Source organism: Strongylocentrotus purpuratus, unplaced genomic scaffold (assembly GCF_000002235.5).
Source record: "Strongylocentrotus purpuratus isolate Spur 01 unplaced genomic scaffold, Spur_5.0 spur5_scaffold_6, whole genome shotgun sequence".
In the NCBI taxonomy this organism is placed as follows: domain Eukaryota; kingdom Metazoa; phylum Echinodermata; class Echinoidea; order Camarodonta; family Strongylocentrotidae; genus Strongylocentrotus; species Strongylocentrotus purpuratus.
The window spans coordinates 41,923,670-41,945,059 of record NW_022145612.1 but is presented as its reverse complement, the minus strand read 5'-3'; the positions used below and the strand labels follow the sequence as shown (position 1 = coordinate 41,945,059).

At 37.4% G+C, this 21,390-nt stretch overlaps 1 protein-coding gene across 2 annotated transcripts in view; it reads right to left on the bottom strand.

Annotated features, from left to right (window-relative positions):
- LOC576226 (dynein heavy chain 12, axonemal-like) overlaps positions 1 to 21,390 on the bottom strand; it is a 57,421-nt gene that overhangs the window by 12,403 nt on the left and 23,628 nt on the right. The window contains exons 26-53 of one of the 2 annotated variants that reach the window (XM_030972455.1): positions 20,634 to 20,817; positions 19,976 to 20,200; positions 19,120 to 19,302; positions 18,462 to 18,578; positions 17,900 to 18,088; positions 17,306 to 17,454; positions 16,487 to 16,625; positions 15,813 to 15,979; positions 14,910 to 15,102; positions 14,413 to 14,693; positions 13,796 to 14,056; positions 12,824 to 13,016; positions 12,192 to 12,353; positions 11,605 to 11,799; positions 10,929 to 11,062; positions 10,298 to 10,541; positions 9,378 to 9,554; positions 8,160 to 8,381; positions 7,411 to 7,624; positions 6,650 to 6,818; positions 6,101 to 6,248; positions 4,947 to 5,092; positions 4,233 to 4,447; positions 3,659 to 3,851; positions 2,897 to 3,056; positions 2,325 to 2,530; positions 1,756 to 1,896; positions 1,025 to 1,039 (exon numbers count right to left, since the gene is read on the bottom strand). In XM_030972455.1, the coding sequence (XP_030828315.1) occupies positions 1,025 to 1,039; positions 1,756 to 1,896; positions 2,325 to 2,530; positions 2,897 to 3,056; positions 3,659 to 3,851; positions 4,233 to 4,447; positions 4,947 to 5,092; positions 6,101 to 6,248; positions 6,650 to 6,818; positions 7,411 to 7,624; positions 8,160 to 8,381; positions 9,378 to 9,554; positions 10,298 to 10,541; positions 10,929 to 11,062; positions 11,605 to 11,799; positions 12,192 to 12,353; positions 12,824 to 13,016; positions 13,796 to 14,056; positions 14,413 to 14,693; positions 14,910 to 15,102; positions 15,813 to 15,979; positions 16,487 to 16,625; positions 17,306 to 17,454; positions 17,900 to 18,088; positions 18,462 to 18,578; positions 19,120 to 19,302; positions 19,976 to 20,200; positions 20,634 to 20,817 (5,022 nt within the window). The remainder of the gene's footprint in view (positions 1 to 1,024; positions 1,040 to 1,755; positions 1,897 to 2,324; positions 2,531 to 2,896; positions 3,057 to 3,658; positions 3,852 to 4,232; positions 4,448 to 4,946; positions 5,093 to 6,100; positions 6,249 to 6,649; positions 6,819 to 7,410; positions 7,625 to 8,159; positions 8,382 to 9,377; positions 9,555 to 10,297; positions 10,542 to 10,928; positions 11,063 to 11,604; positions 11,800 to 12,191; positions 12,354 to 12,823; positions 13,017 to 13,795; positions 14,057 to 14,412; positions 14,694 to 14,909; positions 15,103 to 15,812; positions 15,980 to 16,486; positions 16,626 to 17,305; positions 17,455 to 17,899; positions 18,089 to 18,461; positions 18,579 to 19,119; positions 19,303 to 19,975; positions 20,201 to 20,633; positions 20,818 to 21,390) is intronic. The other variant, XM_030972456.1, reaches the window with a different exon arrangement.

Here is a 21,390-nt window from a genome sequence, read left to right as displayed (position 1 = left end):
TTCAAATTATGCTTTACATTCAATTTCTATTTTAGAAATAGCAGATGAGATAATGATTTAATGTGCAAATACACAATACATTTAAGTATGATTGAGTCTGTTTTGCCCATACAGCTTAGCTTTAATCTTTTAAATTTATATTAAAGTTAAAAAAAACCAGACTAACATGATTTTGATTCTTGAAATGTCTTTCTTTCTATGAACTCTTACCAAAACAATAGTTTCAAACCCTAATTCTCTGACGTCCTGTTTAATTAAAATACATAATATATATTATAATTAATGTTTTATTAAATTAAATAAACATTCTAAGAATTAGTATACCTCCACCACGATCACAGCCAAAGATGTTTAAAAAAGATAACGCCCAAAGAGTATTTAAAAATAGATTGCCCGTCATATAATGCAGTAAATGATAGTGAGTGATCTGCTGTGCTTAAAATGTAGCTTTCAACACTTGTGTGTACAAACATCTTCAGATATGTCGCAATATAATAGTAATAATAATAACAATAAAAATAATATATAAGAGTGCTCTCACTAATGCTGCTTCTACTATTTACCAAAAGTGCCCATTTACCATTGTATTAAACCACTATTATTACTAATACACATTCCTTGAAAACACCATCATAAACAAGAAAAAAAGAGAAAAAGTCCATAAAATTAAGTCAGTCAAACAAATTTGTGCAAAACCATTCCATGTTAGTGTTCTGTTAACAAATTTCAACACAGGGAATAAAAACAGGGGATTAAACTGGTGAAGGTTAGGGATCAAACAAAAACCAAATATTTAGAGGCAATGCAAAGCTTTGAGAGAAAAATTGTTTGTTCCCAATACATTGAGTTTTAGAAGAATGTATGGTACACATCCAGAACTACATTTCTCCCACAAAAATTAGACAAAAAACAAAACAGTTCATTGAATGTTCTGCTTTAGGACAAATACTTGTTGTATTTCCTATTTTCAAAACTTTGCATTGCCTTCAAACACACGCAGTTTGGTTTGGAGAAAACAACTTACGTATCAGGAGCGGCCCTGTATAATTGATGAAAATAACATTTATATGATGATATACATGTAGCATACTAAATAAATGGCAAGCCATGGATCATATAAATAAACGTTGGTACGATATTGCAATTAAATAAATGATGTAGCTCAGAGTAATGAGACGGAAAGAGTTAGAAAAGCTTTTTTTCATGAATATAATGTTTGAAAAGAAAGATTCATCACTTCAAGCTTGATACTATGTAAGCTATAAGAAACAGAAACAGCATGAAATACATATGATTTTCTGTTTTTCAGTGAAATATCTTCTAAATGTTATGACAAATCTAAACATGAAGTTTGTCTTCCTATCAATGATGAAGGAATGTAGTTTGTGAGCTTTATATTGTATTAACTATCTACAGTTTATGAGTATAATGAATAAAATAAAAAACATAGGACATATCTATTCTAACAGAACTGAAGTGATGTAATGATATACATGTACTAAACGGCCACAATAAACAAAAACAGATGTCTTTGGGTGTGGAATTGACTGAAACGATGAAAGGATAAATGATCGAAATGTGATACTTTAAAAAAAGGACAGTTATAAGAATATGTATTGACCTAAATGAATGTCATTTCTATGGTATCAAATATATGTTTCTACTTACAGGTGATACTTTCTAAAAGGACAGTTATATATGTATTGACCTAAATGAATGTCATTTCTATGGTATCAAATATATGTTACTACTTACAGGAGGATGTTGATACACAGGAGATATGAGAAGAGTAGCTTATCCTTCTCAAACAACGAACGGCAAACATTGCAGTAGAGATTGTAGGTGAAGTGATCCGACAGGTAACGAAGACGGCGATCCAAGATCTTGGACTTGTTACTGTGGTATGAAAAGAAAAAGGAATACAGTAATGTTATTGACGCTAGCTCCAAACTGAAGTTACAAAATCAAAACCAACCTCAAAATTCAAAATCAATAGGATTCTAGCTATGCAGGTTGCATTGACCTAAATTATTCTAGAAAACATGAAAATTATTCTACACATATCATGAAATAAATTTCTCTCAAATGAAAATAGACTGTTTCAGACTGCAGGTGTCCTCTTTGCATTAAAAAAAAATAATGAATGATGCTAAATCTCTGAGAAATGATCAAAATCTCAAGCCTTAATCACAACATTGGAGAAAATTCCTCATTAAATTGGCAGTCATAAGTTCTCTAGTTACCCCTGGACTGCAATCTTCATACTTCCTTGTAGACAAAGAAAATACAAAATAAATAATAAATAAATAAACAGATGTATTTACCTGTCTTGGATGGAATTGATGTAGAGATTGACAAACCAGGTGAGCGAGTATTGATACATGGGATCGATGTTGGGCAGGTCAGCGATGGAGAAGAAGAGAACACTAGAATGTTTGGCAATAGGACGGTAGCCCGCGCGTGACTCGTTCAATTTCTTCTCCGTCTCTTCAGCGACCTTCTGTTTCTTTGAAATCTCATCGGACAAGACCTAACAAGAACAAACATTTAGTTACGTAGAATTATAGAGCTCAGTGTTTCTCGTGAGAGGATACATCGTATCTGGATATTCTTGCTGATGCTTAAATTCAGCATGCCATTGAAGCAGTTCTTTAACTTGAGCTTGAAATTTTATGTAAGTATAAGTCATGGCAATGTTTTCCATGCAGTGTTTGAATTAAATGATAAATGATCATTAAGAGAATTAAATCTTTTGATCAAACTACTTTATTTAACTTTAATGTGGGTATGAAATCTCATCCATGGGAATAAAATGATGAAAACTACCTATGAAGCCAATTATTTTTCTTTGATGAAGATCATATTGGGCTGAAAAGGAGTTTAGAAAGAGACTCACCTTAGATGAGTCTAAGACGAGGATGGCACTTTCATCTTCTAGGATGTTGCCTTCTGAAGATGACAAGGTCTCCAGGATTTTGTCTTCAATCTCCTTGAGCTGCTTCTTGTTTGCTGCGCTCTGCAGGATCAAGGCCTGTCGCTCCTCTTCCAGCTCAGGTCTGGTGGTGGAGAAAAAGATACGTTCATAAAGAAATTAGAATAATTGCTCAATTATTCATGATTTGATTCTACTTATCAAATTCTTTGTGGCAGATCTTCTTCTGCGGCACAGTGGACAAGCTCAAAGTAGATTTGAAAGTTACATTTGCATCACAATCTCCATCCCAATATATCACATTAACATGAAGGCCACAAGAACATATTTTAACATCAATGCAAGACTTTATTTTGTTGTAAAGAAAAATGATTCTAGAGATTAAAGAATGGGAGATTGTATTCCTCAAAGTCCCTGTACCATGTTTAGGGGAGAAAAAAAGTATAAACAGGCAGTGAAATCCTTAATACTTGGTCCCTATCAAGGTACAGTCAAACGTGCTCTTGCACTCGCCTGTATATAAAGACAAGTTGTTAAAGTCCTTGAAAGGTGTGGACATTATGAAGTGTTTCACAAAGCCTTTTTCAAGGACAAATAATTAAAATCAGTGACAAATCTGCTGATAACCAATCAGAAGCAAGGATTTCAGTAGCTTATAACAAAATCTGTCATTTGTCACTGATGACAAGTTTTGTGAAACGCCCCTCAGTGTGACTGCTCACTTACCTTTCTTTAGCAACCACGATACCAAGGAGCTGGTCTTCCAGACCGTCTTGAGTGATCATGAAGTTGAGTAGAGAGACCTTGACGGAGAGCTCGGGCAGGTAGTGAGGGTTGCGTAGCTTGGTTGTGATGTAGAATCGGAAGTCTGGGGAGTACTCTATCGTACTCTCTCCAAGTTTGATGCAATCCACACCACCTAGATCAATCATGGGAGGGTAGTAAAAGAAGTCAACCATGGTGTTTAGGTAGCTGATGTCTTCTTGTATTTGTTCATTTCTTGATTTCCCTATCTTTCTTCTTTGCTTTTATCATAAATTTGTCATGAATTTACATAACTGTCAAATACCTGTAGAAAATTACAACTTCCAAAGCAGTACATTCAATGAAAACAATTAAGAATTCTTCCCCTTAAGATACCATCAAAATAAATAATTCATATCATTATAAAATATGCAGGGAAAAAATACAAAACGTCTAACTACACTCTGAACATCACCAGTCTCAATCAAGAAAAAAAAAAAGAATGTATTCACATAAAGTGAAACCAAACATTGAGAATCCTAATAACACAACATACCCTGTTTGAAGGTTTGCTTGAGGAGCAAGGGCTCCAGTGAAGGATCCAGCTCCTCTTGAACATTCTCAAGGAGCAGAGGGGTGCCAAACTGGATACAGTTCTCCAGGGTCCTCATGTAGTCTCCATCGGTCAGCTTGATGACAGACAGTTTGTTTTCCTTCTCAGAGTTCTTGACCCACTTATTGGCCTGACCTTGAGGGTCAATCATTAGAGGCCTGGTAAGGAGAAAGACAAGTCTTAGTTTCAATAATAGCATACAGTGAAATCAAACATCATGAATAAAATTTATCAAGAATGGTACTATTCAAATTTCATTTCAAGTACATTAAAGCCCAGTAGCACCAATCACCACTATGGGGAACTCATCACCTCAAGGTAACTGCTCGTATGTGGCTTTAAATCAATGTAAGAAGGAGAAATTTCAAAGTAAGTCTGCTTTAATGTTTAGAATTGAGAACCTCATTATATTACTTGCTTTCAAATAACCTTCTATCTTTGCCAGTTGACACAGACACATACTGTGAGTGTGGAACATCCGTGCAATCTATGTCACACTTATTAAGATGCCCACTTCTAGATAACCAATGCTGTCTGGAAGACCTAGTGGCAGCAAATGAGAAGGCTTATGAGTGTGCAAGAGCCTGGCAGAAACATTTGAGATCAGATGATGGACACGAAAGAAGAAGGGCATTTTACGTTGGGGACATTACTCACCATCTCCTGGCATTGTCGACGATGACACCGTTGTCGACGGAGAAGTTGTCCGTGGGGAGACCGGCAATGTTCCAGGCTCTGATCTTGATGGGTTCTCCTAATGTGTTACTCAGAGAGAACTCATCAGAACACGGAATATTCACATTCTGTGGTAAAGATATAGCCAAAAAAAATTTGCAAATTTAAAGGCATTGCTTAACAATGTTTCCAGTTTTACAAATCTGAGATGCATGGCCCTACGTGCTATCAGTGTCTGTGATATGGTGTCGTATTGAAGCCCTTAAAAAAATGATCATGAAGTGCTTCAAAAAAGTAAAAATCTTTGAGTGACCGGTTTTAACCATACTCATTTTTCCCGATAGACGGGAAAATGGTTTTTATTAAATTTCTAATTCCAATCATAAATATCTTGATAATCAGACAGGATATCGGCTTGTAAAAGTCATGGGATTCCTGAGTGACCTAAAGGTTTATAATTATGATTGCAGCATGAGCTAAATCCAGGATTTTTTTAAAGAATCTGAGGCAAAGATACCCAATCCTTTCAAACACTTTACACGAGTAGAGGCTAGGTATGCTACAGTACATTGATTAGATGCTTCACAGGTCAGTGCATAGAGTACTACTCCTCGATCTTGAGATATCCCAGGTTAGAAAACCTTTTAAAAATGCAAATGCTGACAAGGACTGGAACTGAATAATCAGTTAGCCCCTCTGATAGGACTTAAGCTGTAGGTCTCCTTAGTCAAATAAGAATAAAGGAATATTGATGATGAAGATGATGCTGATGATGATACAAATATACCATGCACTGAGAGGCTTTAGTTGAGATTATGGATCCAGGTGGCGTAATAGCACTATTTCTGTTGCCGAGGAAGCCATAATTTCACTAGTGGCTTGAATACCAATAGCACATTGATCTTGATCGATCGTATATCTATGACGTCGTCCATGGTATAGTGCACTATGCCATGGATGACGTCACGGTATAGTACTATTTTTCTTTTCGGTAACATCATAGCAAGGTTATTTTGACCATTCACTGAACAGGAATTCATTCATCAAAAATATAATAGTTGCTATCTGTAAGCTAGATACATATAGAAGATACTATATAGTTCTATACAAAGCACAAGTAGAATAAACCCACATACCGTGCATAGCTTTGTCCAGTCTGTCGTACAGGAATTTCTATAGGAGGAGGTGAACGCCCCTAGGTAGGCTATGACACCAGACGATATCAAGACGTCACCAATCAGGTTGTCATAGATGCTCTGCAAATTGGCAGCTGCTATTGTCCACCTGTATTTGGAGAGGATTTAATCACATTAATTTTCATAACGCAGCAGGTCATATCACCAAGTTGCTGCCGAAACAGAATTATCTGTTTGGCATACCTTGTCTCAGAAGTCGATGTTTGTACACATAGGTAACCATTTACACATCACCATCTATTTTGTTGATAATTTTTTTCTTTGCTACAACAAATTTCATTACTTAAAAGGTTTCGGTAAATGTAAAAATTTCCTGACACCTCTCCTTTTCCATCTGGATTACATCAATGCACTAAATTTCATTTCATCTATCTATTCCATTGTAAATTATGAGCAAAAGGAGTGAACAGGGGTAGTAAAAATAAGAAAAACTCAAGAATTTAAACGGATGGATGGTAAAAGATTGTGATGAACTAAATATTCTCCTACCTCTCTTTCTCTCCACCAAGTCCACCAATGAGTTTCTCTGCCCTTTCCAGCTTCTTGGCGCAGAGGTCCACTTGTTTCTCCAGCCGGTCCTTCTCGTCTGTCATTTCCTGGAACTGATCTTTGAGAGCCTGCAGACGATCCTCAACAGCCTTTAGCTCAGCTCGTTTGGCTGAAAATGATAAGATGCAAAGGAAGCATGAAGTTTATCCTAAAATATCTAGTTTAAAGCCCCACTGTACTACTTGTAGCTACTTGCTCCCTCTATATAGAAAGCAATGCCTAATTGGTGACCATTTGTCCCCCATGATCCTCTTTTTCTTATGTTAATTGAGAGCTGAGTTGATGAGATAGCCACCTGTCAGTGACCACCCTGGGTGGTCTAATCCCTCCTAGCCAAACTAGTACAGACGGCCTTTAAATGCTCCTCTCTTTATATCAGAAGTCTACTGTTTTTGTTATATACATGTTTTTTGTTAGAGATTTGGTGAAGAATAGAAAGGAAAGAAATAAATCACAGAGAAAAAAAGAAAAAAGAATTGGTGCTGTAAGCCTAAGCCATGTACAGCTTCTGTCACATAGTTTCACTATAAGGTAAGGTAAGGTTTTGCAGATGAACGCCAACAGGGGGTGTTTCACAAAGCCTTTTTTCAATGAAAAATGACACAAAAACAGTGACAAATCTGCTGATAACCAATCAGAAGCAAGGACTTCAGTAGCTTATAACAAAGACTGTCATTTGTCAGGGCCCTGATCTCTCTTACCATTCAGGATTGACATGGTGGTTGCTAAGGACTCCTCTGCCTCCTTCAGCTTCTCTTTCTTTGGAGCAACAACCTTGGCCACTCTGTCATAGACCTCCATGGCAGTCACCCACTTACAAAGACCTTCTGCAGCTGAGGAAGCTTTGGCGACCTTGGCAGGATCAAATTCTGGGTTGGTCATGAATTCACTGCGGATCTTCTTCATCGTAGCCACCTAATTACCAAATACAAGGAAGAGGTTAATGAATTAGAGATTCAAGGATTCTTCTCAATACCTAAAACAGATGGCTAAAAAACTAACAACTCCCAGATTCATAGCTGCATGTATGTAGTAGTAGTAGTAGTAGTTGTAGTTATTTTACCTGACTGCTAAGAAAGCATAAATGCTTGTTAGTAAGCAACCAGAGGACCGACGGCCTAAGATCCTCTCTGAGAGACCGGGTAATGAGGATTAATGCCTTATGTCAGTGAAATATTATTATAAGGCAAGGTACTGAACTGTCAGTTACTCAATCCCTCTGATCTGACCTAAAGCTGTTGTCACATGGTTACTGTTCCATCAAAACAACATCTGTGTCATATACTAATACAAATATTGAGTTCTTGTATAGTGCATAATACATTATGAAATAACATCTCTATGCGCTTCCAAAGAGCTTTAGAAATTGTTACCCTAGCTTTTAGCTCCCGCCTCATTTAAGCTTTACCATAAAATAGCTATCACTATCACATTTCCATTCTTTACTCACCGGGATGTTGTCCTTGTCGTAGGTCTTGAGCATGTTCAGGAAGTTCATGTCTCCTACGAGTTTCTTGGAGGGTCCCCAGTAGTCTAGGATCTTTCCTCCAGTACCAGCAGGATCTGCGATCTTCTCTGGGCTGATGCCCCTCATGACACACACAGCTGACATCACAAGCTTGACACCGGCAGGTGGGTTCTTCATTGTCTTCACCACAGCAATATCAGAAGGCTAGCAGGAAACAAAATAAAAATGATGTTTAGGAATAAAGTTTACATCTAAACAAAAATAGTGAATGCAGAGTCCGCAGAGATAATAGCGGTTTTATCAGAACTATGAAAAGTTCTATACATGCATATTAAAGTGACTTGGTAACATTGCCTTAGTTTCTGAAACGAAATCCTGCATTTAGCTCATGCTGCAATCATATTTATAAGCCTTAAGGTCAGTTAGGAATCCCATGAATTTTACAAGCCAATCGCCTGTTTGATTATCAAGATATTTATGATTGGAAATCAAATTTCATTTTTTGTTTTTCTAATCAATTAAAATCAATTCATTCTTTGGCCTTTGATTATCTAGGTTCATCGAGGAATACATATTTGTACCATAGCCATTACCTAACACTGCTTGTGTTTTACTTTTGAACTTGTTTTAGGTGCTGGCTGCTACATCCCTGACAGGAATCCTAGAGAAGCTCGTGGATAGTAACAACCTACTGGATCGTATCCTCAAGGGTCTCAATGCCTACCTGGAGAAAAAGAGGCTCTTCTCCCCCAGGTAATATCATACTCTTAAATAGATTGGGTATCTTTGCCTCAGATTCTAAACAAAATCCTGGATGCAGCTCATGCTGCAATCATAATTATAAACCTGTAGGTCAGTCAGGAATCCCATGACTTTTACAAGCTAATTGCCTGTCTGATTATCAAGATATTTATGATTGGAATTCGAAATTTCAAAAAACGTTTTCAAAAAGGTTTTTATAACACTACAGTCTATTGGGGAAAATGAATATGGTAAAACCGGTCACTCAAAAATTGTTACTTTTTTGAGGCACTTCATGATCATTTTGTAGCGCATTTTTTTTATAGGGCTTTAATATTACACCATATCACAGACACTGATAACACGTAGGGCCTTGCATCTCAGATTTAACATTGTTAAACGATGCCTTTAAAGAGTATTTATCTTGGTATTCTTATTGATCATTATCTAATTCCATACCTTGAGTGTGTTGAGAGCAGCTAGAGCAGCCTCTAGAGCTGGGATAGCTTCAGCTAGATCACTCTCACATTCATTCTTAAGGCCTTGGGCTTCTGCAGCTTGCTCATTGGCTGATGCTTCATCACGTTTCACCACCTCACTAGTAGCCAGCACTTCCACCGATTCCTTCTCTATCACCTGTAGATTAAAGAATATATATTGCCATTTAGAATGGAGTCTGCATGGGTGCATCTCATGAAAGCAAATACTATGTTATGTAACTACTGATCTTTATTTAAATAAAGAGTAGAATCTTAAATGATGCATAACACTTCTTTGGAAATAAATTTGTCATGATAAAGCAAGCAAGTATCGCTATCTAATGCTTTTAATCAATGGATTCCTCTATGTTACAGAAATGACAGTAGAATATGTTTCAAACAAACTGCCCTCTGAAAAATTTCACAATGTAGTATGTGATGTCTTATTACTTTAGGTGGTCAATGTTTAGGTCTATTTTAATATACAAACTTGCCTTAGCGACCATTTGATTTTTCAACATAACAAATAAACTTGCGTTATTAGATTTATACATCGGCCCTCTGCCTCGTTTTCGCTCGACTGAGCCCTTACATTAAAAGCCACAGAGAATTGTTTGCGCACTGGCGGGTCTACGAGAGGCCATGCGAGTAGGCGGCGTGCTGTCAATCAATTATTCAAACTCAAATGGCCGCCAACGCCAACCTGTCTACAACGGCCACCTGTCTACAAAGGCTTGTGTCTTCCTTGGGTGGACCCTATACACTGGTTTGACTATATATATAACTATCAAGCTCCATAGACAAGAGTTAGCAAATTTCATCTCAAGCCCGGTTCCACGAGTGATACCCAAGGGAAATAGTTTTACAGACTTCCTATCAAAAAGCAATGAGACGACTCACCTTCAACATCTTTTCATTCTTTTCAGAAGCCACCACCAACTGGGGTTGTAACTCCACCAGTTCCACCTGCATCTCACCGACCTGCTTCTCGGCAAACTTGAGCTTCTCAAGACCCACCACGTAACGCCGTTTGGCCTTGGCTGTCTCGTCGCGCTTCTTACCCAGTAGGGTCTTGAAGGCCGAGATCAGCTCCAGGTAGGAGGTTGGTGTCACATAGTTGTGCCTCCCCAACTCGGAAAAGAACCTGTTTGATTCATCAAAATGGGATAAAGAGGCTCGATTTCTTTCTGAATAGAATATTTCTAGATACGATAGGAGTTAAACCAAAAGAAGGTAGTAACAATTTAAAATATTTTAGATGGCATAAATGATAAAAATACTTTCATAAATTTCTTTCATAGTAAAACTTTTGCTTTATTGAACACTGGTATTTCCAGCAAGTGTTTAAGTTAATACAAAGAAATTTGTTCATAAAATAAAAGTTCTCTCAGGAATTTCATTAGAATTACTAGGTTAGTATAATCACTATCCTCTACTGCTTAACAAACTCCAAACGAGCAGTCATTAAATGCAATAGTATTCAAATTTCTAGTCCAAATTTCCCATAAAATAAGCCACGATGATAACTTACCTTTCTGAAAGGTTTCGAGCACTTGTGTGGAAATGCTTGCAAATATTGACAACGTTGCCCCTTTCATCATCCTCCATCTCTACGTTTTCCAAGAATTTGTTGGCTACCCTTTCCAAGGCATCCTCAGGCCATGCCTAAAGCAGAGGTGGGAGCAAGATGGGAAGAGGTTGATATGTCGTTTGATAATGAAAGTTTCTACTAAACGACAAATTAAATATAATTTTAGAGTGAAAAAAACCCTGGATATAAAGAATTCTAAATGAACTGAAGTGTACATTATCAAATACATCTCTATAGACAATTTTTTCAGTGTTACGATGATGAGGAGGCGAGTTGGCTCAGTCGGTAAAAGTGTTTGCCTGTCGAACCAAAGATCCCGGGTTCGAATCCCACACAGGCGGATGACTGAAGCCTGCATTGTGTGTCAAAGTGCCCCTCCACTTGTTCATAGACGCAGGCTATGTAAATTCGAAAACACTCTGTCCCTCGGATAGGACATTAAATGGAGGCCCCGTGTAGAGAAGAGTCACTACCTTCGCAAGTTAAGAACCCACTGCAATATTCGTATCAGTGTGGGGGGAAACCCCGGTGTAGTGGTCCACCTGCACACACCCCAGTATAGTACGATAATACTCTATAAAGAGGGATGTACTAAAAAAGGAAGAAGACTCTTTACCTGGAACCAATCGATGGTACAGCAGTTGATGAGAGACGGGAACTGCCTCAGACGATTCCTGAAGGTATCTCCGATGGGCGAGAAGGCGATGATGATATGAAGGTTCTCTCTACAACGATTGACAAAGAAGGCAAAGAGGGCCAGGGGACTGAAGTCTGCATTCTTATCACCAGCTTGAGCTGCTGGTCTCACAGCCTAATCAAATCGTAAAACAAGAGAAGAAAATATTGGCATAACTTGAATTAGATAGTTCTGCAATTGGTACACTGCACCTGAATCATTTAAAATAACTTCAACTTTTCCAGATATAAATCACAAATCTTTTACAGATTGCATAATATTTCAGCAGATAAAACAGCTTTTGCTCTCTTTGTCTTGTACACAAAACATCTATAGTATGCTATTGACAGGTTTCTTTTTCTAACACATTAATGGATCATTCTGGGAAGACTAAATTTTCAGCTAGCTATTCGTCAAAGGAAACTAAGTTCTAAGCATTTATATCTCTCTCCCAAGCCACACTACATGTACACAGTCATGTCACATGCAAAGCAAGAAGGTATGTTGAGCTGAAATGGGCACATTACCTCCAAGAGTTCTGCCTTTTCATCTGGAGGGTAAAGGTTTGGCACTTCACCAGCATTCAGGAGGTTGTCAATGTCTTCTAAGAAGGATTCTTCCTTGATCTGAGTATCTGTGATCAGGAAGGCTGTCGGCTTGCCATAAGCTCCAGCATTCTTTAGCAGGTTCTAAAAGGGGAAAAATAATATTGGAAGTAATTAGTTATACGATTAACAAAGTATGTGATATCAACTTTACTACTTGTAGATTACTGATGTTTATACTGCACAGTTTTTGTCTTTCCATAAGCATCAAATCTTTTTAACATAAATCCAGTATTTCAAAAGAAGTATAGAAATGCTTGGAAGAGGTTTACGACTACAAAAGTTTAGTACACTCATAATCCATTATATCCCTACCTGGTGATACTCTCAAGAATAAAAACGACACATGAAACTCGGGTAAAAATCCTTTTTCCTCAAGTGACAAAACAATTTCCAACATTGGACGTAGTAACCTGTCTGATTAAAGTCTCCGTTATGTTTCATTTTTCACCACTACACTGCATATCAATACCCAAGACTTACAATAAATTTTAAAGAAAGGACTACAACATTACATTTTTTTCAGTGAGTGCATGACCTCTCGATTTTCTTACCTTGAGATCTTCTCTCCACTCGTTCATGCCGTAGCTCTTGGAGATTTCAGGTTGGAAGAGACTGAAGCCGGCCATGTGAGCGGCAAGGCGGGTCAGGGACTGACGGCCGCTACCACCTACTCCTACCAGCATGGCATTGCCTCCGGGCTGCTTCAGGATACGACTGATGCGCGACAAGTGCTCAAGGACGTACCTGGGTTTCCAAGAGAGGAAGGGACAGGAATGGCATAGAGAGTGAGAGAAACCGAGAGAAAATCTGGTGAGCTTTGGGCTTTGATGTGGACAATTTTAAACAAAGATGTTTTGATGTTATACTTTCTTAAAGGGATTCAGTAACTTTGTCTAAGATCCTTTAAAAAAATCCTTGATTTAGCTCATGCTGCAATGATAATTATAAACCTTCAAGTCAGTCAGGAACTCCATGAGTTTTACAAGCCGATCGCCTGTCTGATTATCAAGATATTTATGATTGAAAATCTAAATCAAATTTTGCGTTTGCCAAACGGTTTTCATAAAAGGACAGTCTATTGGGGAAAAACAAGTATGGTAAAACCGGTCACTCAGGGTTGTTACTTTTTTGAGGCACTTCTTGATATTTAGAAGCGCAATTTTTTTAGGGCTTCAATATAACACCATATCACAGACACTGATAACATGTAGGGCCGTGCATCTCAGATTTAGCATTGTTAAATGATCCCTTAATCTAAGACCACACATGAATTGTATTTTAAAGGGAAAATTGAGATATTTTCAAGTCTAGTCCTCAAGGACCAGCAAGATTCTAAGACAAGAACTAATTTGTGCTTGGTACATAGTGACTGAAGTGATCTTGTAGGATCCCAAAGAGAATAGCTTAGAATGGCCATTGCACATTTGAAGGGTGAAAGTATAGAAAATATATATACTAACTAAACATACAATCAAGATATTTAACACAAACACTTAGAGAGCCAAGTCTTATCATAAACCTACCTGAAGATGACAAGATTCATGCCATTCTTGTGCATCTGGTTGTATTCACCTAGCTGGAAGTCTACCACCTTGTTGAACTCGTCCAGCGACATCACCTCCTCATACACCTTATCCTCGTCATCAGCCTCAGGGTTCATATAATTACCAAACATAAGAGAGCGCATGTTGTCTTGCTTAATGCCTACATTATCAGGGTCTAGATGCTCAAAGACAGTCTCAAAGGTGTCCTTGAAGATGTCTTTGACAAGGGTTCGGCACAACCTATGAATGAATGAATGAATGAATGAAGAAAGAGGTGAAAGAAATTAGCTAGGTCAAAAACCAAGAAGAGTGTTTTCGTTTTGTATATGCCAGGGGTGAAAGTGAGCACTAAAAAAGAAAAGAAAATGGCATCTTACAAAATCCCCCCCCCCTTTTGAGTAAGAAAATTAGAACAAAATTGGGGAAAATCAGGGGAAAATCGGGGCAAAAAAAAAGAAATTAGGAAAAATCAGGAAAAAAAAAAAAGGGAAACCGATTTAAGTTGGGTAATTATCAGGCCTGTTATGCATAGAAAACAATTTTATATTGAGAAAAAAACTCTTGGAATTTTTTTGCAAGACAAAAGGAGTACTCACTTGAAGAGCCATTCTCGGTCTTCATCATCAATGAGACGATCGTAGAAGACACGGAAGACTTCATGAACCCAGAGTCTGGTGATCGTCCTCTTGCTCTCTACGGCCTTCTTCTTGATCAGGAGGACACCATTGATGACACGAGCAAAGTCACGAAGGTTGAAGGTGTAATGGGACTTGGCTGGTGTAGGGAGGAGGTTATCCATGGCTTGCTTGTAGACCTCCATGGTGCCCTGGACGACCATGGTGCCACTGGTGAACAGCTCCGGTGGAAACTCATTAGCCTTTAAGAAAAAGAAATGGTTTAATTGTCATGATAAAAACTACCAACATTTATAATACACACATCTCAGGTAATTGTCAGGATGTCTACAAAAGTATTTTACTTTAACCTTGCTTTAGCCAAATTTCAATTGGCTTTCTGCAAATTTGTCATAAATTGTGGCAATTGTTACGCATAAAAAGTCCTAAGCAGCAAGCAGACTCCAGATTGTGCTTACCTTCATATAGTAGCTGACAATGGTGGAGAATATCCTCTGCATTGTTTCATCGTTGAAAGGCACGATGCCGATGACATTGAAGTGACGGAGGAATCGAGGTGTGATGGGGTTACGACCTCCACCCGGTGGACCCATGGCAGTCAGGAACTGAATGTCAATCAAACTGATCTTAGTGGTGTCCTTCTTGTCATACCTGGGTAATAAAGAAAGAAGATGACAGTAATCTCATTTACAGCATAAAACAATATACAGTCAAACCTGTCTATAAAGACCACCCAAGGGAAACAGAAAAAGTGGCCACTCTAGACAGGTTCGACAATACATAATTCTCTCTCAAGGGAGACAAAATGCATGGCCACTAAAGACAGGTGGTCACTAAAGCAGGTTTGACTGTATGATCTAATTCTTCCTATTTACCATTGGTCATGAAGGTTGTGATGCTTAATGAACAATGGGAAATACAGTCTCTTTTCGACAGTTAATTTACAATTTTAAAATAATGTTGAACCTGGTGAACTTAGGCTTCATTACACACTGAATTATCTTTATATCAGCAAGAAAAATCTCAACTGAAATTAATTTCTTTATTTTCCAATTCTTTTGTGTGTCTATAAATAGCTCTTAATCACACAACTCTTGTCATCAATCACAACATGATATTCAAAATCATATACAGTCAAACCTGTCTATAAAGACCACCCAAGGGAGACAGAAAAAATGGACACTGTAGACGGGTGGCCTTTCTAGACAGGTTCTACAATACATGATTCTATTTCAAGGGAGACAAAATGCATGGCCACTATAGACAGGTGGTCTTTATAGAGAGGTGGTCACTAGAGCCGGTTTGCATGACTGTATGATTTATGCGTGAAAGCAGAAAAAAAGGGAATCACATGAACTCACCAGTTCTTGTGGTCAAAGTACTGTCTCAGCAGCTCAACAGGAGGTTGGGCACCATATACCTCTCTGGCAGGCATGTTCAGATCATCCACAAAGATGACCGATTTCTTGCCCATCGGTGGTCCAAACACACCCTTCCGTCTCTTGTCCAGCTTGGACATGATGATGTCCTGCACAACAAGGAGTTTCATGATTAGATTTATTATTATTATTATCATTATTTATTTGGCAAAAACAAACAAAATCATTGAATACAAAACAAGAGTACATCTCCTGCCTATCTAAAATTCAACTGAATGAACAAGTGTCTCATTGTGTAATTTGTGTAGAAAATGCACGTCCCAATATGACATACTGTACGATACAAGGGGGAGAGCCATTCAGAATTTTGGATTACGATACCAAATTAAAAATGTCCAATATATTATAATGTATAGGACTATGATAATGAGAAATTAATTCATTTCTATAAGATCCCACAGTACAACTGTCTATGAATTAATTTCAGGGTTTATTTCATCTTTCTATGTCACAAATTCATACATTTTTCAGTCAGAACTTGACTAAATTATTGTATAGATACCGAAACAAACACAAGTTGGGTAGTGAGTCTGCAAAAAGACATTCATTGTTTTGAGTCTACGGGATTGCGCTACACTATAGCCTGCATTAATTACCTGAGTTTGATTTGCACTTGTCTGAGCTGAGAAGTTGATAAACATTGGAACGTATTCATCCTTGGACATGTTGTTCATCAGTTTGTCCTTGACGTACACACTCTTACCGGTACCCGTAGGTCCCACAAACATGATGGCCCTGGAATGGAAGAGCAGACAGACAAACACAGAGACTTCTATTAAAGAAACCGTACACTCACACAAAAAAGTCGTCAATTCCATGCAAAGGATTGCTGATGTGAAGATGGGTCGATCAGTCCAGAAAGTTGGGGCTATTTTTGTGACATACCAGAAGTGAGAAACTATGTCTCCTGTCAACTGTAACAATGTGTGCTCAAATTGAGTTTTGCATAAAAAGTATAGCCAACTATCTTCATAAGTACTAAAGCTTTATGGTGAATCAATATAATGGACCCCAAGTTTATGTAATGTTATATGAATATGGTGTCCATGTAATGCTGATAAAAAGAGATATATGTGTTAAGCAAGGATTTTGAAGAAAAGCAACTGAATCAGGAACGATTCTGGCAGGGAACTATTATATATATTCATTGCCTACAAATCTTCAACAGATAATTTCATCTCCCATGTGTAGTAGAAGATCTCATACCTACGTTACATGGACACTGTCCTATTTTTTACACCAACTTTATGGAATGACCCAGATATACTTGATACCTGATGGTGTAATCCCTTTAGCAGCTCACTCAGGAAGCTATTCTGAGACTAGTCATGTTGGTAGTTGTTCTATATACAAGACAACAACTTTTACAATAATAGAATAAAGGAAAATCTTAAGGACAAGAATATCTTACTCACCTCTGATGCCTGACTGCAATATCCATGAGATAGGTATAGCGTGCAGTGTCCATGGTTGGGACAATGATCTCTTGGACCTTCTTACCCTGACCGACCTCTGCGTTGCGTATGGTGTCATTCCAATGAGTCCACTTCCCTCTTGCCTTGTACTGTGGCAATAGAGAACAAAATTAGGAATGTTTGGTAAATTTATGATTTTATTCCTTACAACAGATCACATTCTAAATTCAATTTACGATCCTATTACTGTACTACAGTACATGTTCTGCATGGCTTTGTCGTGAAAACTATGCCCGATATCATGTTCACAATAATGGAAACAGATGAATCATACACTATTAGAAAATAATTAAAAACATAATGCAACAGGGATTCATATGGAATCAAGCAACCATTTTTTACTTTGCAGTTATTCAAATCTCTTCAAAAATTTCTGAGTCATTAATGAGTTCTAGTGCAGTGTTCTAGATTATTGATAAACTTCATTATTATATGCACATTCTCATCATTGACATATACTTGAAATCATCTGCAATATTCAATGAAACATAACCCCCCCCCCTACCCTCCCCCACCAAGATTCCGTTCACTTACCTCAAAGAGATAATCATAGATCAAGCCTTCAGGAGGGAGGGGTACATCCAGCTTGCCAACCTCCCCTGGGATGGGGTGGTCTTCTGATTTGCCCGTAAGGATTTCTCTTAGGTATGCGTCAAACTTTGCACGTCCATCGTTGTCCGTCGTACATCCCACTGACCAGATGATCGAGAAGAGAAATGTGTTCTGTGGAAATAAATCAAACAAATTAGTTTAATAGCTCTACTGATTTAGATTATAAGGCTAATCAAGTCAGTTATACGTGACGTATATTTCTAAAAGCTTTGTTCCTGAACATACAGATCAAATATAAATGGTTGAAATCACATAAATCAAAATACTCATCTATATTTCTCTACTTTCGCCTTAAGTGCGAGTTATTCAAAATCTAAATTGAAGACAAATGGCCTTGTTTGTTCCTTCTGCTGTATTCTCAGACTTTCAGTCTCAAAGAACAAAATAAAAGACATGCACAGAGCATGAGAAAAACAGAGAGAGAAAGGCAAAAGAGACTAAATAATTGTAATAAAAATGAATTGCACATAAATATTTTGCTTACGGTGAGCCATGATTTGAGGTTCTTTGGATCACAGTTTGGTAAGTTATCGTCCATGAACATTTTGACGAAGTACATCAGGGAACGTGCCATGTTGTTGATGCTCGTTGCAACATATTCCTAAAGAGAGAAAAACATTAAAAAATCACTGTTAACATAGAATTATGTTGATTATATTGATTATATTTTAGTTAATTCCATTCAACTGAATTTTATTGTATGTACTAGTAATCTTTTATTTTATTTTGTTGCTTTTAAGCTATTGAACAAGTTGAATAATTATACTAAGTTAGACAGTACCACCTGTGCGCTTAGAGAAACCCCTGTATAATGCGCCCTTTAAATGTAATTAGTATTATTATTATTATGAAACACAACACTCAAAACTGTATTCATTAACTTCTTTTATATCCATAATGGCTGTGTTTTCTACTATGCTCATTAAATACCCCCTCTCTAGAAAAAAAAGGACATTCATCATGATAACCATCAAGGAGGGCCATAAAACATACAAACGTTTAAAATCATCAAATGCATGTGATTTATTGAGACTTAATAAAAGGTGAAAACTAAAGATAAAACACTGAATTTGCAATTTCATCACATTTTGGGATAGGTCCACTATGAAACTTAATTGATCACTCGGCCAAACAAAGCTTACTTTGCAGTTCCTTCTGACATAGTCAATGCAAGGCTCTACAAGCCAGTTGAAGAGAGCCTGTACAAGAGGAAGTTCCTTGAGGAGTTCTTCTGGGAGTACATTACACCAAGACTTGAAGACAGGTCGCCAGCCCAAGTTCTGAGGCTCCAGGTATATCATACCACAGCGGCTAACAGTGGCAGGCTGTCAGTGAAGAAGGAAAAAAAGGAATATTAACAAATTTGTAATGCAATTTCTGTTTTCCTATACTATACTATACTATACTATATAAGGCAATTTGTAATTTGCGGTATACAAATATCTTATTATTATTTATCATTATTAAAATATAAGTGAGAAATCTTAACTTTATATGTATGTGTACATAGAATTATAAACAATTCTTTGTTGCATAAGATGATCAAAAGAATCTATACATTATGCCATTCTACTTTTGGCCAGGTTGGCTAGGTAAATAAATGTAAGAGAGTGCAGTTCCTTATAATGAACCTCACAAGCTAACAGAGCTAAACCCAGGGTGATAAAATCTGTATATGGGGGGGGGGGGGGGGTGCTATCTCTAGGGGTCTGGGGACAACCCTGATGAATGATCACACTAATTCTACATTACATGAACAGATTATGATTTAGAGAAGCCCTCACCTTTTCCCATTTAAGAGAAAAGCTCCCACATGTAAAAGATATTGGTGGCTGTCCAGACAAACCCTTAGGGTTTTAATACAGCAACCGAGTTCCTATTTTTTATTACTGTCAATATATGTTACTGTTTTTATGGAATTGAATAAATGCTGAATTGAATTGAATATTGAAGATCCCTGTATCAAGTTATTACTTTTTTTCCATAAAAAAAACTTACAGAAGCTTGTGAGAGGTCCATGGCTTCAAAGATGAGGCTCATAGGGTTTGACATCTGGATGATCTCTCCGCTCATCAGACATAGCTTCTTGTTGTCATCCAGCACAGTGTTCATACTCTCAATCCACAGGGTATCAATGGGACCATCAAATATGACCCACTTGCGATCGGGCGTGTCCGTTGATGCAAACTCACGGAAGGTGTTGGCAACAATTCCATCCGTCCACTGCGTAAAGATCAAGGTGGTGACATTCACAAGGTATTAAACTTCAGAAGTCTTTAATGGTGAACATAAATGCATGAACTTAGTGATGGCATTTCTTTGAAGTTACCAGAAAAATAAAAAGTCATTCATAAGTGAGATATTTATCATACAGCAATATTCTACAATGTCAAAAATCAGTGATTAAACTATAATTAACAAATGAAAATCTCCATACTCTAAACAATGATAAATAATTTGGAATAAAAAGAAATGTACAGTGTGCTGATCTTGAGCTGGTGAAAGCATTATAAAAACATTTAGATATAAAATTTCCTTCAAGATGTTTCATTTTCTATGCTGAAATATTGAAACGTTTCTATCCTGAATATCAAAATATCTTTGTTCTGATTCTCCTTCCTCCTTGATAGTCATAGTCTGACAATCTTGTACTGACCTCATGAGATACTGGGTCAAACTGTCCAAAGAGTTGACCCATGGTGACGGCCTTAGGGTTGACCGTTCTGTAAATGACCTTCTCCTCCTCATTCAGTCCTCTCTCGTTCAAGAGAGTCAGAACCTCAGCCATGACATGGAGAACCTCAGTCTTGCCTGCGAAAGACTCTCCCACAAGCATGAAACTATAAAAAGGATAGAAAAATAGTCAATGAGAGTACTTAGTATTTGATTTTAGATTTTCTTTGTGTGAAAAAATTTCATGAAATTGCTAGTCTCTATTGTACCCCAAAACAGGACATTTCATCAAAGTATTCAGAATATGATAGAACTAGATGGAATTTTGACTGCGCGCAGTCGAAAATGATGCCTCCGCCATAGAGCAATTTAAACAAGTTTGGAGTTTAAATCTCCAGTGGTTCTTGAGATATCATGATAACAATCTCAATGTATGGAATTTCATAAGTTGACCTCTGTGACCCTTGACCTTTGACCTACGTGCTCCAAAATCTAATTAGATTGTCTTCCTATGGTGATACACACTATCATTAAGTTTGAAGTTTAAATCTCCAGTGGTTCTTGAGATATTATGATATGGTGATACATACTATCATTAAGTTTGAAGTGAAAATTCTCCAGTGGTTCTTGAGATATCGCGATAACGATCTCAATGTATGGAATTTCATAAGTTGACCTCTGTGACCCTTGACCTTTGACCTACGTGCTCCAAAATCTAATCAGATTGTCTTCCTATGGTG